General features: G+C 35.5%; 1 protein-coding gene across 3 annotated transcripts in view; it reads left to right on the top strand.

Annotated features, from left to right (window-relative positions):
* The window catches only part of LOC107842841 (probable N6-adenosine-methyltransferase MT-A70-like), a 25,326-nt gene extending 18,906 nt beyond the window's left edge, over positions 1-6,420 (top strand). For 2 of the 3 annotated variants that reach the window (XM_047396767.1, XM_047396765.1), the window contains 5 exons: positions 3,163-3,246; positions 3,330-3,685; positions 4,734-4,950; positions 5,188-5,267; positions 5,804-6,420. In XM_047396767.1, coding sequence (XP_047252723.1) covers positions 3,163-3,246; positions 3,330-3,685; positions 4,734-4,950; positions 5,188-5,267; positions 5,804-6,080 — 1,014 coding nt within the window. In that variant the 3' untranslated portion in view covers positions 6,081-6,420. The remainder of the gene's footprint in view (positions 1-3,162; positions 3,247-3,329; positions 3,686-4,733; positions 4,951-5,187; positions 5,268-5,803) is intronic. The other variant, XM_047396766.1, reaches the window with a different exon arrangement.
* Positions 6,421-20,675: the final 14,255 nt, after the last annotated feature.

Genomic DNA, 20,675 nt, shown 5'->3' on the forward strand with positions numbered 1-20,675 from the left:
TAGTGAGAAGAAGCCCGTGCAAAGCACGGGCCCAACATCTATTCTAAATTAATATTATAATAATAATCATATCAATTAATGTGACATTTTTTGAATTTTAAAAATTAAATGAATTAATTTTTTAAGTAATTTTTGCATATATTCTTAAAATATATTAAATTATCAATTATTATGATTTATTATTCAAATATATAAGTTTATTTCAAAAAGTTAATTCACGATCAAAATTAACTCTACAAATGTATAAATTAATAAAGAGTCTGAAAAATCAAATTCGATGGGCCTATATTACTGTTTTTCAGATAACATGGGCTCAGTATATGTTATTTTTTGATCTCAAACAATGTGATCCAAATAGAATTTAGATAATCAATCATACTTTTAATACGTTTTTAGATAGAGCTATAACCAACCAAAATTCTTGTTTCAACTTTTTCATCAAGCGTAATTTGTTTACAGTTGGTACATGAGTGTAACAAAAGGAATCAAACACCTTGAGATGCCTAATTGATGGTTTATGCCATTCCAAGCTTCAACTAGTGTCATCACATCCACGACCCTTGTTGGTAGTATGTAAATTGATGTGAGTACCACCTCCTCCCAAAAAGGCTGTGGCAATTTTTTCTCAAAAATCATACACCTAGCCATCTCAAGACTGATTGGTTTTTCCTTTTAGAAACTCTATTTTGCTGGGTAAGTAAGTGACTGTAAGTTGATACTCAATTCCCATATCATCACAAAACAAATGAAATTCACTTGAAATATACTCCTTCCCATTGTCTGTTCGGAGAGTTTTCAACAAGCATCCACTTTGAGTTTCACAAAAAGCTTTAAACTTCTTAAAAATGACAAACACTTCTAGCTTTTGCTTAAGAAAATATACCCAGGTCATTTGACTGAAATCGTCTATAAAAAAAATAAAATACTTGCTGCCATTGAGTAAAGGAGTTTTCATCGGTCCACAAATGTCAAAATGAACAAGTTGTACTTCTCACTTGTTTTCCATGTTGCTGACTTTGGAAAAGGCAATTTGGGTTGCTTTCCTAGTTGACAACTTTCACACACACATGAACATAACTCAATTTTAGGCAAGTCCGTCACTAAATCATGCTTTTGAGCATTTTGAATTGATTTCAAGTTATAATGGCCAAGTCTTTTGTGCCATAATTTTGAATCCTGCTCACATCTATTACTTCGACAAGCTTGCTCAGAATTTGAGTTCCAACTCAAAGGAAAACTTCTTTTGATCATTTCAATAGTAATCACTGCTTGGCCACTAGGTTTAGAAACAACACATTTGCTCCCTTTGAATAGTAAAATATAGTTTTGTTCTAGCACAACACTCAACAAATTTTGGTCAAGATCAGGCACCAACAAAACATCTTGAATAAATTTAGTACCTTTAAGAGCTTCAATTGACACAAATTCATTTACCAACAATCTCCAACTTGCTTTTATCTGCTAACTTGACAAGGCCTTCGGCAGATTCCAACTTCGTAAAAATATTCTTGTTTGCTGGTCATGTGTTAGTGCAACCACTGTCCAAAAATCATGTGCTTTCATCGTCCAATCTCGTTGCTACCATCACTGGAAACACAAACTCCTTCTGTTCTTCAACTTTCGAAACGTTGGCTTTTTGAGTTTGTTTGTTGTTCTTCATCTTCACTGAACAAAACCTTTCAATATGACCAAGCTTAATGCAATATCTACACTGAAGAGGTGGTTTCTTCCCCTTAAACCAACAATCATCCCGTTTATGATTGGTTTTTCTGCCGTACTCACACGATGGAAAGTTTTATTTCTTCTTGACCCCGTTGCGAGAATCACCTTGATTTTTTCAAGTGAAATCAATAGAAGTTTCTGATATTTTACCTTCATTTTGGATCTGCATCTTCCCTTTGAACTTGGCTTGAAAAGTAGCTTTGACAACTTCTTCTAGCCTCAAGGATCAGCTATGCTCTTGAGCTTAAGTTCTGAAGGTGACATTTTTGTGAGATTCTTCGAATCTTCGAATGAAGAGATCTTTGCTTCTAATCTTTCCGACAAACTCACAAGAACCTTTTCAACAATTCTTGAATCTGAAAGTTTCTCCCAGAGTATGTGTTGGAGAATTCTTCAATGGTTTCTGAATCCTTCATTTCAAGAATTTTAAACTCTCAGCTTTATCACTTTTATTTTTCTGGTCTTGTCACTTCCTTGGAATTCTTCTTTCAATTTGTCCCAAGCCTCCATTGCAGTCTCACTAGCCATAACTCTTGTGAAAATTACTTTCGAAATTGCTGACTGAATTCAAGAGGGAGCTTTAAAGTTTTTTGTAACCTCTTCTTTGTGATTCTTTATTTGCGCTATAGTTGAGTTATTTGGCAAAGGATTTGGCTCTTCTCCAACCTCTATCACTTCCCACAAATTGTATGCTTGCAAATAAGTTCTCATTTTAACAACCCAAATTGGATAATTCTCACCAGAAATGGGGGTGAAGGAATTGAGAAATTTCTGGAAGATATAACAATATTGGCTTTAACGCAGGTTTTCGTTTTTGGGTCTTTTCTAACTCACAGGACCTTAGAATCAAATAGGTCTTGATACCATTTGTTGTTGTGCAGAGAAGAAGAAGAAGAAGAAAGGATTCGAGAACCAAAAATATTCAGCTTGCATTATTCATTCACGTTTTAGAAAATAAATAGATAAAAGACTCCTATTCTATTTCAACTAGGGTACTAAATATACTCCTGTTCTATCTCAACTAACTAACTAAATTTCAGAAGTAAAATACTAAATTAAAAAGAAAGAATAACAGTAAATATCTCAATACTTCAACAATTCTCAACTTTAAGGAGCTGGATTAACTCGACATTGTTGCATATTAGATGCCAAAATCATTTGTTTTGTTGAAATTTGAAGATCATTATACTAAATTCATGTGTATGATTTATATTTTCTGTGAGCTGTGCACTTTGCTTTAAAAAAGCGTGCACTTCATTTCTTGATTTTCACTTATATAAGTCCGATGGATCTTGACGCTTTTTGCGTTTTTTTCGCTTTCCACTGATTTATCCGTACCCTTATTTCGGATAGATATGGTAACTTTATTATGATGCATTTTAGGTTTATCATTACCTTTATTTCGGATAGACATGGTAACTTCATTATGATGCATTTTAGGTTCATTTTCGGCGAATAATTGCTGCGCATACTAATGTCAACTTGGGTGATTGCTCTTATCTTGATACTTGCCGTCATATGAAGGTGGTTTCCATGACTAACTTGCTTACAGAAGAATTGGCTTATATCTGTTGGAAATAGATCACTTACGCTCATTTAATTGGCAGACGTGCAAATATGTACATTATGAGCTTGACTCGACACCAGATGTATCAGCCCTGATGATGGGAGCAGCTACCTTGCCCCCTCCCAAGCCTTTGAAGCCTCAACATGCTCATTACTGTTCAGAAGTAGAGCTTGGTGAACCACAATGGATTAATTGTGACATTCGGTCATTTAGAATGGATATTTTAGGGCAGTTTGGAGTTATAATGGCTGATCCACCATGGCATATTCATATGGAATTGCCTTATGGGACAATGCCTGATGATGAAATGCGCACTCTAAATGTTCCTGCACTGCAAACTGATGGTCTTATATTCCTGTGGGTCACCGGACGTGCAATGGAGCTTGGACGGGAATGGTTGGAGTCCTCCTCTCACTTTCAATTATAAAGCATCTTCTTTGCTAGATGATAACAAAAACTAGACATGTACAGCCTGGCCTAGATACGTAAAATCTGAAGTATGTCCCTGCATAACAGAAAAGGCCCTTTGATAGTTTGTGCTTTTTAAGTTGATTATCATTCTTGTAAAATATCCTTTATTATCGGAGAGTGACTTGACTATAATTCTTGTGGAATATCATTAACAATTGATAGCACTACTTGTGGCTTTTTGGCTGTTGAAATGATGCAACTAATGGGGATCCTATAAAAATGGGCATGCTAAAAATCGTTTCTGATATTTCTTCCAATTTATGCACCCAAGGGTGTGGCTTAGTGGTCAATCAAGTGGGTTGCAAACTATGAGGTCTCAGGTTCAAATCCTAGCAAAGTAGTAAATAGTAGTATATCAAGCTAAACACTCAACAAGAAATAAACCCTACACCACTAAATCTCTGCATTTATATAGTCGCTGCATAACCTGTCTTAAAACGAAACGACCCCTCAAGTATCTTGGTTCTGTCATTTGCGCACTGATGATATTAATTGATATATTATTACTTTTCGAACATTAAGCTTCTAGAATTTGAAAATATCTTGCTCCTTGACTCTGACTAACAGCTGTTCGTTCCCTACTTACGTGCATTATGACAATCTCGTGTTGTTGACCATCTGTTCTTGTGGTGTTTCTGTCAGGTGATGGGCTTAGAGTTTGCTATATATCTATAATAGTACTTCCCCCTCATCCAAAAAATGTATAAGACACAAAGAGAGTGAGAACTAGGACTTGCTATTTACAGAATAGGCAGGTCTGAATGTTTTTCTAAATTATTGAACCAAACTTTCAAAGCTTATAGGAAGAAAATAGCATCAGAAGCTTGTGTCTTGTGGTACATTGGACTTGTTCTAGTTGGTGCTGAAGTCACTTTTGACTTGTTCTAGCTGGTGTTATGTTTTCAAAATTATATCATTCCTGTTCTGTGAATAAAAGAGTTATGAGTCCCTTACAATTAGATGGTTCTTGCAGTCTAGAGCTTTGGGGTTACAAGCGTGTTGAGGAGATCATTTGGGTTAAGACCAATCAACTTCAGAGAATCATCAGAACTGGCCGGACAGGCCATTGGCTCAATCACAGCAAGGAACACTGCCTAGTTGGAATAAAGGGAAATCCAGAGGTAAACAGGAATATCGATACTGATGTCATCGTAGCAGATGTTCGGGAAACAAGTCGTAAGCCAGATGAGGTGAGAAAAATGTAGATTCTTTTTTACTTTTGGGAAAGGAAAAAATAGCTAGAAACTGAAAGCTTCAAAGGATAGACACATTTGTTGGTGTTCATGCAATTACTTTTAAATGTCTGTAATCTTAGTGAACGGTTGTGATTCTATGTTTGTACTTCAGCATCTATTCTTATTTTTTGCTTGGTACTTTGACTAGTGTTGTTGGGTTACATAAACTATGCTTTTGTTTTGACATGTTAGATGTACTCCTTGATTGAAAGACTTAGTCCAAGGACGAGAAAGGTGGAGCTATTTGCACGGATGAACAATGTTCATGCTGGGTATGCATTCTTGATCTTCTTGTAGATCTTCAACTGAAAATTTTGAGTTTATTAGACATGAATTTTTAAGAATGTTGCACCATGCGACTGCATATGGAGGGATCTGTTATGGGCTTCTAACTTCTAATGTTTTATGTTCTTGATGTGCCCCATATCATATCTAAGAATATTAGAATGTGATCCTACCATATGTGATGTCAAATGTTGGTCCTTTATGCTTGAAATATTTGATTTGTGGGTCAGTGCTAGTACAACAGAACTTTTTTTTTTGGGGGTATTATAACAATTAAAGCTTGATAATATGTCCATATATAGTGGAATACTAATTAATTCTCCTCTCTAGTGTGTTCTCATAAAAAGTTAAAATACAGAACAGAAAAATCCTTTAGCCTTTTTCTCATTAGTGAAAAGCAAGTGTGGTAAGTGGTAACACATTATCAGACACCATTCCTAGAGAATAATTTAATATCTTTATTTTCTTCCCTTACACTTTAGTTGAGATAAATTTTCAATATGACAATCCATATATGTATCAGGTGGATGTCACTTGGAAACCAATTAGAAGGGGTAAGATTAGTTGATGAGGGGCTTAGGGCGCGGTTCAAGGCTGCATATCCAGATGTGGAGGTTCAGCCTGCATCACCTCCAAGGCCATCTGCTATGAAAGTAGACTCAAGTTCTAGTCAAATGAGGAATACATTTGCTGGAGGGGAATTAAAGGCTGCAGAGACCCAGGTTGCCGAGGCCACTGCTCCAGATGCAGCCTATGCAAGTGAAGCAAAAGCAGTAAACAGTGATATGGAGATTAGCTAATAACTGTAATTATTTCCCAGTAGTGGTATTAACACATGTAATTCAGGTAGTTTTGTCGTGCGCTATTTCTACCTGCCTACACAAGATTTTGCAGGTGGATGTGGAGTGCTACGTCCATTAAGATTCTCAGGTGGCGGGACGAGTTGCAATGTGCCTGCAGTTAACCTTCTAAAAGGAGCCCTACAGTAGTCTTTAAACTTGTCAGAAATGTTTACTTGTCCTTTTGAATTAATGTACTATTAAATCTGTGCTATATTTTCCTCTCCCAAAATATTCAAGAGGAAAGTCTTGAAATTCTCAAATTCCCAGTGCTATCTATGATTGTCATTGGATCGTTTCATGAGGCTTTTGCCTTTCTTGCTGCCATGTGGCCCTTAAGCTGTACAAATAACCTATTGCTGAAATGTAGAACAGGACTAAGCACAATAGACCCTTGTTATCTGGTTTCTCACTCGTGCATTGTGGGAGCTTTTGCATCGGCCTGCTCTTTTTAGCCTTTGTTATCAGTTCTTTGGGGTGACTCAAATAAAGGACAAAATGAGAGATAAAGAGAACTAAATCTTACCTTAATTATTGAAGCTTTTGCTCAATCTTCGATGTTGTTCCGTGTTCAATGTTTTAACTCATATATTTCATTATTTCCTATGTGCTATTTTTCCCACTTTGGGCTCTTCCACTACGAATTTACTTCTATATTTTTGGATGGCATGTCACATCTGGTAACTGTTATTCAAAGATTTTCTATTTTATTCTTTTTCATTTACAAGGGCAAAATTTTGAAAACTATGACAAATAATGCAAAGGAAAAAGCAAAAATGGAAGTGATGGAACTTTATAAATTATCATAGATGCCTCAGAAAGGACGAGACACGATATCGACTAGTATTACACAACACCATTTTGTTTATTATTAGTCAACTGTCTTGATTAAGAAATCGAAAAAAGAGCAATTCACTCTCAATTCTTGTATAATACTAGTTGACGTTCAACACCACCATTTTGTTAATAAGGGAATTTGGGTGCAGAGAAATTGTTAAGAGTATCTTTGTTTATCAAAGACTCTCAAAAGCTTTCTTTTCAAATTCTCCTTCATGGTCATTTTTGATAAAAGAAATATAGTAAATCCGTCTCTGTTGACTTTTTCGCAGAAAAATTCAAAAATCTTCAATGTATCATCTTTATTATCCAAAAACATAACCCAAGTAAAATCTAAATAATCATCAACAATTACGGAACCGTATCTTTTACCACCTCTACTTGTTGTTCTAGAAGAACCAATAAGGTCCATGTGTAGAAGCTGCAACGGTTTTGAAGTAGAAACAAACTCTTTTGTTTTAAAGAGCTTTCTGGCTGCTTACCCATTTGACAAGCATCATATGTGATCCTTTGTGTAATTTAGCTTGGATAGTTCATGTACTAGTTCATGTCTGGCGAGTTTCTCTATGAGACGCATGCTGTCATGTTCAAATTTTTTGTACTAGATCCAAGAATTTTCAGATTTATAAGTTAGACATATGTGCTCATCAGTATTCTTAACAGAATCAAGAATGTTAATCCCGACTAGGCGCTATGAAATGGGGGTCTTTACATTAAGTGTGAAGGGTTTTAAAAATGGTAATTGAACTTTTGCCTTTCATTAAAATTCTTTATTTTAGGCAATCGTCTTTTCACTTTTTCTTCATCAATAAATATCATTATTAAATATTGATTCTAATAAATATATTAAAAATTAAATGAAAAAGGAACCTTTTCCGACAAAAAACAGCTTCCTAATTTTATGGTAATATTTTTTTTTTTCTTTTTGGCTATTTTCTTGTGATTTCTACTTGCCAAATATAGGTGGAACTGAACAATCACCAAAAGAAGAACAACTTTTATTAATATTCTGAAGTTATTGAATAGTTTTTATTAATTTTCTTAAGTTATTGAAGATTTTTTAATAACAATTTTTATTAATATTCTGAAGTTATTGAACAGTATTTATTAATTTTCTTAAGTTATTGAAGAGTTTTTAATTATTATTTTTTAGTTATTTTTGAGTTGATATATATGGTTAAAGGAAATCATACATCGGCCATTGAGATATGGGTTCAGAAGACTACTGTAGGGCTCCTTTTAGAAGGTTAACTGCAGGCACATTGCAACTCGTCCCGCCACCTGAGAATCTTAATGGACGTCGCACTCCACATCCACCTGGACAAGCATCACATATATGATCCTTTGTGTAATCTAGCTTGGATAGTTCACGTACTAGTTCATGCCTGACGAGTTTCTCTATGAGACGCATGCTGTCATGTTCAAATTTTTTGGGCTAGATCCAAGAATTTTCAGATTTATAAGTTAACATATGTGCTCATCGGTATTCTTAACAGAATCAAGAATATATACATTTTTGTCTCTGTTTTCATGTATCAGGACTTTTCCAGAGTCATCTTCTATGGTGCAACCACTTTTCGGACTTTCGAGCTTTGAGTTGCAGAGTTGACTAATGCTTGGCAAATTAAATTTCAAACTCTTCACGAGATAAAATTATTAATATCACAGAGTTTATTAAAAGTAATTGTTCCTATATCAATAATTATTCCTTTTGAGTTAGTTATCCCCAAAACGAATAGCGCCCCTCCGTTAAGCTACCGCGCTATGTGCGGTGTTCGGGGAAGGACCCCACCACAAGGGTGTACCGTACACAGCCTTACCTTGTATTTCTGTCAGAAGCTGTTTTCAAGGCTTGAACCCGTGACCTGATCACATGACAACAACTTTACCAGTTATAGTCCACGACATATTTATGTAGGTATTTATACCCTTTCATGTGATTGGAACATCCACTGTCAAAATACCATTTACCTTTTGAGCTCTTTTTGTGGTGCACCTACAAAACAACATAATTACTTCCGTTTAGGTACCCAAAAATTCTTGGGTCCGTCCTTGTTAGAATTAGTGTCTCTATTTTTAACCAATCATACAAGATTTTGAGCACATTTAAATACCTTGTGATTACTTTTTCCACAATAATTACAAGACTGAAAAGAAGTCTTTTGATCATTGACTTGTTGCGTGCTTTTGACAGAAGATTTGCTATAGAAAGAATTCACTTCGGCTAACCTTCTGGAAGTTTTTTACTAAAATGAATTACTTAATAGTATCACGATTTCTTGTAGACTCAGGCTAGTCATTGACAAGTTTCTTAGCAATTGACTTGTTTGAGCCAGGTGACCGATTAGATTTCATGGATCTTTAACTAGAGAAGCCTTTTTGAATTTACCCACGTGAGCCTTAAGTTGAAAGATTTCTTCGTAAAAGAAGACCTCTTTCAACTTCAGCTACTTCTAGTTTGATCTCCAAGTTGTTCTCTTTTTTTTTCATGCATTTCTTAAATCATCAAGGATTCGATTTATATCTATTACAACACGATTTAAAAAGGGTTCTTAAATCTTTACATTTACAACAGGTATCAGTCAAGCTTACCTCACTAGATTCCTCAATAGCCATGAAGCAGCTATTTTTTGTGTCATTTTGTTCATTTTTAGAGACGTCTTCATCACTCCAACTGCTGAATGCATTGTTCCTTTGTTGCCCCTTAGATTGCCTTCTTTTGTTTTCGGGACACTCACTATCAATGTGTTCATACTTTCCACATCCACAACATTTTTCTTCGTTCCTGTCATTTAATTTACAAATTTGCCTTTACTTAACTCTTCTGTAGAATCTCGTTCTCCTAGTTCATTATATGTCATTTTGTTGATATTCATACTTTCAATAGCGCATGCCATTGCTAAGGAGGACTCCTCAAATTCTGGTAATTTGATCAAATACAAGACAACTTTTTTCTGCTGCTTTGAGTTTGTCAAGAATTTTATTGAGATGAGCCATCATGCTTTTGATGGATTCTCCTTTCTTCATTTGAAATAACTCATATTCATAGACACACAGACTTAATATAGTTTGCTTAACTTTATCTATTCTTTAGTAGGTCACCTCAATTTCCCATATTTCTTTGACAGTTTCACAACTGAATATCTTTTCATATTCTTCTCTATTAATAGCATTATACAAAATATTTTTTTTCTTTGAGTTAATCTAAATTATCTCCATCTGTTCATCAATGTAGTTTTCTAATAATGAGATTTCTTCAGTTGAAGAGTCACCTTTGCCATTCTTCTTGTTTGGAGGAATTGGCATATCACCTAGTTTGATCACTTTCCATCCTTTCATGTCATAGGACTTGATGTAAGTTTTCATTTCTAATCTTTCAATGAGAAAAATACTTACTATTGAGGTAAAGAGGTCTAGTCTGACTGGTACCCTCTTGAAATAGTGCATCAATAGTTAATTGAGTCATGATCTTTTTCTCACTTGTTGTTAGGCAGAGATTTGTGAGACCTTGCTTTGATACCAATTGAAGAGAGATGGAGATAAATTGCTCTTTTTTTAATTTCTTATTCGACTATCTTGATGTACCGATCAACTTAACAAAGCGGTAAACTAAATACATAATATAAAATGCGGAAAATTAAATCGACACAAGATGCTTTATACCGATTGGGATCCCTAATGGATCTTACTTCAGTCCCCTTGGGATGCAAGAGTGTTCTACTAACTTTTTCAAAGGATGATATTGTACAAAAGTTGATCTTGAGAGCAACACCTAAGTCTATTCTCAGTTTCTTTTCTCACTGATCTTTTGATACTAAAGCCTCACCAATAATATTTTTCTCTCCTCTATTTTTTTTGTTACATAATAAATCTCACTTGAATCACAATGTTTATGCAAAGTAGAGCAAAGAATGATAGATAGTATAGACTAGTAGCATGTGATTGTCTTTCTTCAACGTCCTTTAAATAATTGGAAATATGACCATTGAAGGGTGTTGCAACCTAGTAAGAGATTTGATTCTTGAAAAAAAAATTAGAATATCTGTTTTTCAAATAATAACTAATAAAGGAGAGTCATAAATGACTATTTGAATCAGTCGCTCATTTGGTTGATGATGTTATTTCCTTCCATACTTGAGCATATTTGATTGCGCCAGTATGGAGAAAATAATTTTCTTCCTTTTCAGAAATCCTTGAGCCGGATTTCTCTTTGACTTTAGAATAGTTTTCCTTAAAGTCTTCGACTTAGGCTTTCCTTCTATAGCATCCATAATTCTTCGACTTTTCTTTCTAACAACTGCTAACATTCTTTCAATAATGCTTTTCTTATTTGCTGCAATCATAGTTGTGAATCATTAAAATCCTAACATTAACTAAATTCAAAGCGCTAACAGATTATATATACAGTAGTGGCGGAGTTTGAACAGAGTATCTTTAGTACTCAAGATCTTCAAGATTGAAGAAGAAGAGGAGCTGTGAGCTTAGAGAGAAGATAATATTGATCATTGATAGAGATAAGAATGAATGAGAAAAATGACTCTATTCGGTTATGTGATACAACAGTAGTATTTATATTGTATTACTACAACTAACTTAACTTAATACTAATTGAGCCTTTCTTAGCTTAATAAGTTATCTTAGTATGACATCAGCATCTTCTTGCTCATTATTCAATATCCCCCTCAAGTTAGGAGTGGGGAAGATATTGATCATTCCTAGCTTGGACATAAGAAGTTCATGTTGAGGTTTGTTTAGGCTCTTTGTAAGGAGATCAGCAGGTTGTTCCTTGGTAGAGATGTACTCAGTTTTCACTAACCCTTTTTAAACCTTTTCCCTTATAAAGTGGCAATCAATTTTGATATGCTTGGTCCTCTCATGATACACTGGGTTTGCAGCTATTTGAATAGCTGATTTTCTATCACTATATATACTTACTGGTAGGTGTATCTGTACTCCAAGATCTTTCATTAAACTAGTTAACCAGGTTAACTCAGAGACAGTTGTGGCCATACTTCTGTATTCAGCCTCTGCTGAACTTCTTAAGATAGTATTCTGTTTCTTTGACTTCCGCGAGACTAGGGAGTTTCCTAATTTTATAATAAAACCTGTTATTGACCTTTTTGTGACTGCATATGATGCCCAGTCAGCATCACAGAATTCTGATAAATTGTCTTCTCTGTTACTGGATAGTAGGATTCCTAGACCAGGTTGTGTTTTATGTACTTGACTATTCTGAGAGCAGCCTCCATATGAGATTTTTTTGGTTGATGAAGGTATTGACTGAGTGTTTGTACACTGTATGATATGTTAGGCCTAGTTACTGTCAGGTAAAGTAATTTTGCAATTAGCCTTTGATAGCTTGCTTGATCTTCTATAAGCTCATCTGTTACTTCTGAGTTCTGATGCTTGACATTTTCCAATAGATGATCATATTCTCTGATAGTGAACTTAGTATTGTTGTCCATAGGTGTAGTTGATGGTTTGGAAGCACTAAGTCCAGTTTTTTATATTAATTCCAAGGCATATTTTCTCTGATGCATTACAATTCTTGACTTGGACCTTGCAAACTCAATCCCCAAGAAGTATTTTAGTTCTCCAAAGTCCTTCATTTTGAATGCCTTGTGTAGTGAAGTTTTTGTGTCCTTGATTAGTTCCAAGTTATTCCTAGTTATAAGTATATCATCTATATAGACCAATACAGCAGTAAATCCTTTTTCAGTCTTCTTAGTATACAGAGAGTGATCATACTGACTTTGAACAAATCTGTCCTTTTGTAGTGCTTCAGCTAACTTTGCATTCCATTGTCTTGGAGCTTGTTTTAATCCATAAAAGGATTTCTTAAGTCTGCATACTTGCTTCATTCCCCCTGACTTTGAAATCCTTGAGGGAGATTCATGTAGATTTCATCATATAAGTCACCTTGTAGGAAGGCATTATACACATCCATTTGATGTATATGCCAGCCTCTAGCAGCAGCAATGGCCAGGATAGACCTAACAGTCACCATTTTCACTACTGGACTGAAGGTTTCTTGGTAATCAATTCCTTCTTGCTGACTATACCCTTTTGCCACAAGTTTAGCCTTGTACCTCACTATTTCTCTATTTGCTTTGTATTTGACTTTATAAATCCATTTGCAGCCAATTGCAGATTTGTTCTGAGGTAGTTGAACTATGTCCCAGGTTTGATTCTGCTGCAGTGCATCTATTTCAGCTTTTATGGCTTCAACCCATTTTTTGTCTTTAACAACTTCTGCATAAGTATTTGGTTCAGTCACAGCAGACATAACAGTTATGAATGCAGTATATTTAGGGTGAAGATAATCATAAGTTAGGTATTTTGATAGTGCATAAGGTGGATGTTTATCCATGGTTAGAGATACAAACTCTTTTATCCAACAAGGTGGATGAGTCCCTCTCGTAGACCTTTTATGTGATGGAGGTACAATCTCATTATGAGTTCTTCTGGTAGATCTTCGAGGTGCTGAAGATATAGGTTTATTATGTGCAGAGTTATTCTGTACTTCTGCAAGTTGCTCAGGTATAGCCTCCAGTGAGTCAGCTGGTTCAGTTGTAGTTTGTGTGATATTTTTGATTGAACCTGTCATCTGCACACTTGGACTTACAGTTATAGGCAGAGAATAATTGTCACACATAATGTCAGGACTAGAAAATAAGGTAGAACTATCTGTATTCTGATGGGCAAAAGGAAAGATATTTTCCTTAAATTCTACTTCTCTACTTACAAAGAATGTTTTATTGTTGAGATCATAAAGAATGTACCCTTTTTGAGTGTCAGAGTACCCTAGATGAACAGTTTCCCTAGATCTAGATTGTAACTTGTTTGTTTCTTATAAATTTTTAGCAAAGCTCAAACAGCCAAGTACTCTCAAATGTATAAGAGAAGGTAATCTATTGTTTATTTTTTCAAAAGAAGAAATGTAATTAGTAACTTGTGTGGGCAATCTATTTATAATATAGACTTCAGCTTGTACACAATACCCCCAGAATTTAATGGGAATAGAACCCTAGAACCTCATGGCTCTAGTTACTTCAAGGAAATGTCTTTGCTTTCTCTCAGCAACTCCATTTTGTTGTGGAGTATAAGGGCAAGACTTTGGACGAATTATACCCAAACTAGTAAACAAATCATGACATACAGAGTTGACAAATTCTGTTCCATTATCACTTCTTATTATTTTCACAACAGAATCATACTGAGTTTTGACATATGCTAGGAAGTTTTTGATATGCAAAAATACCTCAGACTTAATCTTTAGTAAGAACACCCAAGTAAACCTAGTAAAATCATCAACAATAGCCAGAAATGACTTAAAACCATCAGCAGTAGTAATCCTATATGGACCCCACATCCATATGAATCAGTTCAAAAGGTTTGACAGTAGTAGTAGTAGTACCTGTAGGAAATGGTAACCTAACTTGTTTTGCACAGGGACATATAGTGCATTTATTTACAAACTCAGTTATACTAGAAGTCTTATTGGGCAGTAATTTGGTTAAGATTCTGGAAGAAACATGTCTCATTCTCTTATGCCAGAGACTAATATCCTCCTTGATCACCATGTTGGCACAATTGATCTTTTGTTCTTTAGTAGTGTTGCGTACAACAATATAATAGAGACCTTCATGTTGTTTACCAATATCCTTCACCTTCCCAGTGAAGAGATCCTGAAATATACAAAAATCAGGATAAAACTTAACTGAACAATTCTACTGCTTGGTTAGTTTTACAACAGATAACAGGTTGAATTTAAAATCAAAAACATAAAACACATTGTGAACTCTGGTTCTTGAAGAAATACTACTAGAACCAATGTGAGACACCTTACTTAGTTGACCATTTAGTTATATCGCTTATTTTAATTTTTCTGTGTGTGCTATTGTGTTTGTGTCAAGTATTAATTTGTCATATGTCATATGATTTGTAGCCCCTGAATCAATAATCCATTTTTGAGGATTAGTGGTGACAGTCAGAGCACTATAGATACCTGTCATGTGAGCAGAATGAGTAGTTGTGTGGCCTGATTCCTGGTCATTGATGGCGTCTTTCTCAAGTAATTGACATATATGCTCATACTGTGTTTGAGTAAACCTTGGTCCATCATTGTATCTAAGCTGGATCCCATGTGTAGTTTCACCATGATGAGTTGATGAATAATTAGCTCCAACAGTAGTAGTAGTTCCGTAAATGTTCCCTTGATTAGGATATTAACCATATTCACTTGATTGAGGCTAATCTTGTATAACTATATTATGTGCAGCAGGACCTCTTCTGAATTTATACCTGTTGTCAGTGTTATTTCTTGGCTCATGTTTTTCCTTTTGTCCAAACTTTGGGTAATCTAGTGAATACCCTATCAATTGATAACACTCCGTTTTGTAATGTCCCTTAAATTTGCAATGATCACAGAACGCATTGGGGTTGTAGTTAGAATTGAATTTCCTTTTAAGCCTTGTGTTTCCAGTTCTAGATTTAGCATACATGGCTATAATATCCGTTTCTCCTTGTTTTTTGTTAGCCATAGATCCAAACAGCCCCACTGCAGCAGAGGTAGCAGACACAGCTCTTTGATTTTCATCACTCATTACCATTGCATATGCCTGATTAATACTTGGTACAGGACTCAACAACAGAATGTGACTCCTAACTTGAGAGTATGACCCATTTAGTCCCATTAGAAATGGATATAATTTCTGTCTCTGTAGGTATTGAATGAACTCCTTGGACTCATCACAATTACAGTTAGGAGCTAGAATCATAGATTCAAATTCATCCCAAAGGTCTTTAAACCTTGTGTAGTACACAAAAACTAATTGTGTTCCTTGATTGCATGTTGCGATTTCTTGATGGATATTGAATGCTCGAGATCCATAAATTTTTTCAAAACTTTCTCTTAAATCTTCCCACACAGCCTGTGCATTTGTGGCATACACAACACCTCATATGAGATTGCTTGCTACAGAATTCATCAGCCATGATAACACAATGACATTCACTCGTTCCCATTGATAACCTAGATTATCTGGTATAGATTCTTTTCTGCATGAGCCATCAACTAACCCTAATTTATTTCTTCCCAACAGTGTTATTCGCATCGATTTACTCCATACAGTATAGTTCTCACTTCCTTTTAGTTGAAACAAAATAATCGATGTTCCACTAACATCAGTTGACTGTAGATATAGCGGATGATTGTAATCTATTTGTAGGTTTGTTGTTGTAGTACTAGCGTTTTCTATAGTTGTACTATCTATAGTTCCAGTATGTGCCATTTCACTCGATTGTATACTATAATTTTCCTTCAAAATATTCACAGTACTTCCAATTGCACAAATGTAAGTAAATTGATGAGAAACTCACAATGTAAGTAAATTTTCTGATGTTGCAGTAATTGAATTTAGCAATTCCGCAGAAGTGTAATCTTGTGACTCAATTGAATTTAGCAATTGCGATTGACTGCAATCCCTAATTTCCGAATTGCGATCAAATTGCGTAACCGAGAACCAGAAAAGAAAATACAGATGTAACTTTCTTCGGTCGTTGAACCTGACTCTGATATCATGAACAAAGTATCTTTAGTACTCAAGATCTTCAAGATTGAAGAAGAAGAGGAAGAAGATGAGCTGTGAGCTTAGAGAGAAGATAATATTGATCATTGATAGAGATAAGAATGAATGAGAAAAATGACTCTATTCGGTTATGTGGTACAACAGTAGTATTTATACTGTATTACTACAACTAACTTAACTTAATACTAATTGAGCCTTTCTTATCTTAATAAGCTATCTTAGTATGACATCAGCATTTTCTTGCTCATTATTCAACAGAGTAAAAATTTTCACCAAAGGGTTTTAGAGCTAAATATACTAACTTGCCAAAGAGGGTTCTACATCTACTATATATACATAAAATATAAATGGTACAACTTCCCGTTGAAGGAGGTTCAGATGAACCTCCTAAACTTAAAGGTGGCCCCACCCCTGATATATAGTAGTATTATATTTTTAAAAAAATATTTAAATATAGATGTGTGAATCCATGCTCAAGTAGGTTCTTTATAGTGCATTCATCCGCTCAAAATTCTAGATACACCTATGTGCCCAAACTCCTCTTATGCCTATCCTCTCAGGGCTTGGATTTGCATAGTTGGTGGAATTATATGTTGTTAATGTCATTTGTTTATAATACCTTCAATTCATGGCTTTGCAATTATGTTTTAATTTTGACGTAGAACATTCCAGAAGAAAATGGCGAGTCTACTAATTTATTTATTCGGTAGACAAGACATTATTACTTCCTTCCATGTTTATTCCTATTTGATAAGTTGAATCATGCTATTAAATCAGTTATTGAAAGTGATGAAATCATTCATCAGGAAAAATATTTTGTCACTTTAATCTACCTCATTAGAATGGTGTCTTGGTGAAGGATTACTCAATAAGAATTATTTCTATAATCTAAGTTTTCTTACTTATGCTTGGGGATATTAGAATGTAGAAACTTCTTCTATCATACAAGATAGATATTAGAAATATATTAGAAAGTGTGCGCACAAAAGAGATATGACATCAAATTCTGAGCTTAAGTTTACCACTTCCTCAAGTAATCTTGCATATAATACAACTTATTCATAATATATATGAGCTGGGAGCCTTCCATTTTCTCAAGAAACCTTGCATATAATACAATTTATTTGTAACATATGCAATAAGGTTACTGTCCCTATGTTCTAGTTTATCTAGAGTCGTGAAATTATATTTATTGATCAGGATATGTGATAATTCAAAAGAAGAAAAAATCATTTACCTTGTGTATTTGTTCAATGACGCTTGCTAAGAACTAATGCCATATAGATTGTTAGACAAAACTGTGTAGTGATTTGATCAGTAAAAAGAAAAAAAAAAGAAAAAAGGCAATAGGGGACTACTTCGTTGTTCTTATGTTTCATATTAGGCTTCATTTGATGTTCATTACAAACAACAACAACAAACCCAGTGTATTCCCACTTAGTGGGGTCTGGGGGGTAAGATGTACGCAGTCCATACCTCTACCTCTGATGAAGTAGAAAGGCTGTTTCCGAAAGACCCCCGGCTCAAGTCACGAGATATCACACAAACACATAGTAAAGCACAGAAGCAGATGACATAACATAGATACGGCACCCATAAGGAATATAAAACAGAGTAAAGCAGGAATGCAGGAATATAAAGCAGAGGAAAGCACACAGATTCGTAATAAACATGGAACACGGAACACGGAACACTGAATACGGGATCATAACAGGAATACACCCCCCCCCAATTAATTCCCTACCCTAGCGACCCGAACTGGCCCTACTCCTTTGCCGTAATTCGCATCTTCCAGACCTTCCTATCTAGGGTCATGTCCTCGGTGAGCTGTAACTGTTCCATGTCCCGCCTAATCACCTCACCCCAGTACTTCTTCGGTCTACCCCTACCCCGTCTAAAACCATCCAACGCTAGCCTCTCACACCTACGGACCAGGGCATCCATGCCCCTCCTCTTCACGTGTCCGAACCATCCTCTTCACGTGTCCGAACCATCTCAATCGTGCTTCCCGCATCTTACACTCCACTGAAGTCACACCAACCTTCTCCCGGATAGTCTCATTCCGAACTTTATCCCCTCGGGTCAGTCCACACATCCAGCGCAACATCCGCATTTCTGCCACCTTCATTTTTTGGATGTGGGAGTTCTTAACTGGCCAACACTCCGCTCCATACAGCAAGGCCGGACGGACTACCACCCTATAGAATTTGCCTTTAAGCTTGGGCGGCACCTTCTTATCACACAGCACCCCCGATGCGAGTTTCCACTTCATCCATCCCGCCCCAATACGGTGCGAGACATCCTCGTCAATCTCACCGTTACTCTGGATCACGGACCCGAGATACTTGAACTTATCCCTCTTCCCTACCTCCTGTGCTTCTAGCCTCACTACTACCTCATTCTCCCGCCTCACGTCATTAAACTTACATTCCACATACTCTGTCTTGGTTCTGCTTACCCTGAATCCTTTAGACTCCAGAGTTTGCCTCCACAACTCTAATTTGTCATTCATACCCCCTCGAATCTGAAAGGATCTGATAGAATCTGAAAGGATAAGTATGAAAAATGTTTGGGAGGAATGTGGTCAAACTCTGATCTCCGAGTTGCTTACATATGTCAGGTTGTATGAGAACCAAGCCATATGTAGTTCAAAACTCATAATTCTTGTAGATTAGGAAAAAAAGATAAACATGAGCTTATAAAGATTGTCCCAGTGTCGTATTATGATGACACTGGGTATGATGATTCAGGAACATAGAAGATAAAAATGAGAGAACTTGACCATCAAATTATCAATGTTAGTAGGGCATTTAGAAGTAGGGTCAAGTGAAGTTCGAGGTAGATTCTTAATCTTTGTTGGGAGTTTAATCCTCATTCCTAATAAATTGCCCTAGTTCACTGCTAAGAAATAGTTTCACATTTTTGCTAAGGTTCCTGTAAAACTTAAACTAGATAAAACAACAAGTACATAAACATTAAGTATAAACAATCTTTTCTCTGTGATTACATGTGATTACATGTGATTAATTTTATTTAAGAAAGACAGAATTCAAAGTACTTATTTCAGACTAACTGTAGATATTAACATGTTGAAATACCACTAATCTGGAATAGTATATCTGATGCAAGTCTGTTTCTCTCTTCTACCTAGTGTGTGCGCTTGTACAATCAATTTTGTTCTTGAAAAAGACGTTAATAGATTACATGAGTAGAAAATTGACTTGGATGAATCAAGTGTCTTAAGCATGTTTGGTAAAACCTTGATAATTTTTTTCCCACAATTGGCTTATAGTCAAGTCTATTTTCTCTGATGAATCAAACGTTTGTTTTTTTTATATAAATTCAAACCCCCCCCCCAATCTCTTTCTCCATTCCAGCCCCCCTCCCCCCCACCCCCGCTCTTCTTCCCTTCCAGCCCCTCACCTCACCCCACCCCCCGTTCTTTCTCCCCTTCCATCCCTCCCCCCACCCGTCATTCTTTCTCCCCTTTCAACCCCACCCTTCCACCCCCCCACCCCTCGTTTTTTCTCCCTTCCATCCCCCTACCCCCACCCCCTTCTTTCTTATTCAAACACAAAAATACTTTCATCAAGTTAAAATTAATTTTTTCAAATTGTCTTATTAACAAAAAAATTCAAAAGTAAAAATCAAAAGAAATCTCATGATGATAAGTGATTCAAAAACAAAATCATCAATTTAATTTAAGTTTTATCTAAATTTTGAGGGAGTTGGATTAAAGATTGAGATGGTGTTCAATGGAGAAAATTATTTAATAGTATTTTCATGTTTGTTCTTGGGTGGTGTTAATGGAGGAAAGCGAAAAAATTAAAGGAAAATGTTGTTCTTAGGTGGTGTTGTTAATGGAGAAAAAGTCAAAAAAAAATTAAAGGAAAGTGTTGTTCTTGGGTGGTGTTGTTAATGGAGGAAAGTCAAAAAAAATTAAAGGAAAGTGTTGTTCTTGGGTGGTGTTGTTAATGGAGAAAAGTCAAAAAAAATTAAAGGAAAGTGTTGTTCTTGGGTGGTGTTGTTAATGGAGGAAAGTGAAAAAAATTTGAGGTTGTTAATGGAGGTTTGAGTGTTGTTGTTGATGATGATTTGAAGAAGAAAGAAGAAAAAGTGTCCATTTTTT

Source organism: Capsicum annuum, chromosome 9 (genome assembly GCF_002878395.1).
Source record: "Capsicum annuum cultivar UCD-10X-F1 chromosome 9, UCD10Xv1.1, whole genome shotgun sequence".
NCBI classification, from domain to species: Eukaryota; Viridiplantae; Streptophyta; class Magnoliopsida; order Solanales; family Solanaceae; genus Capsicum; species Capsicum annuum.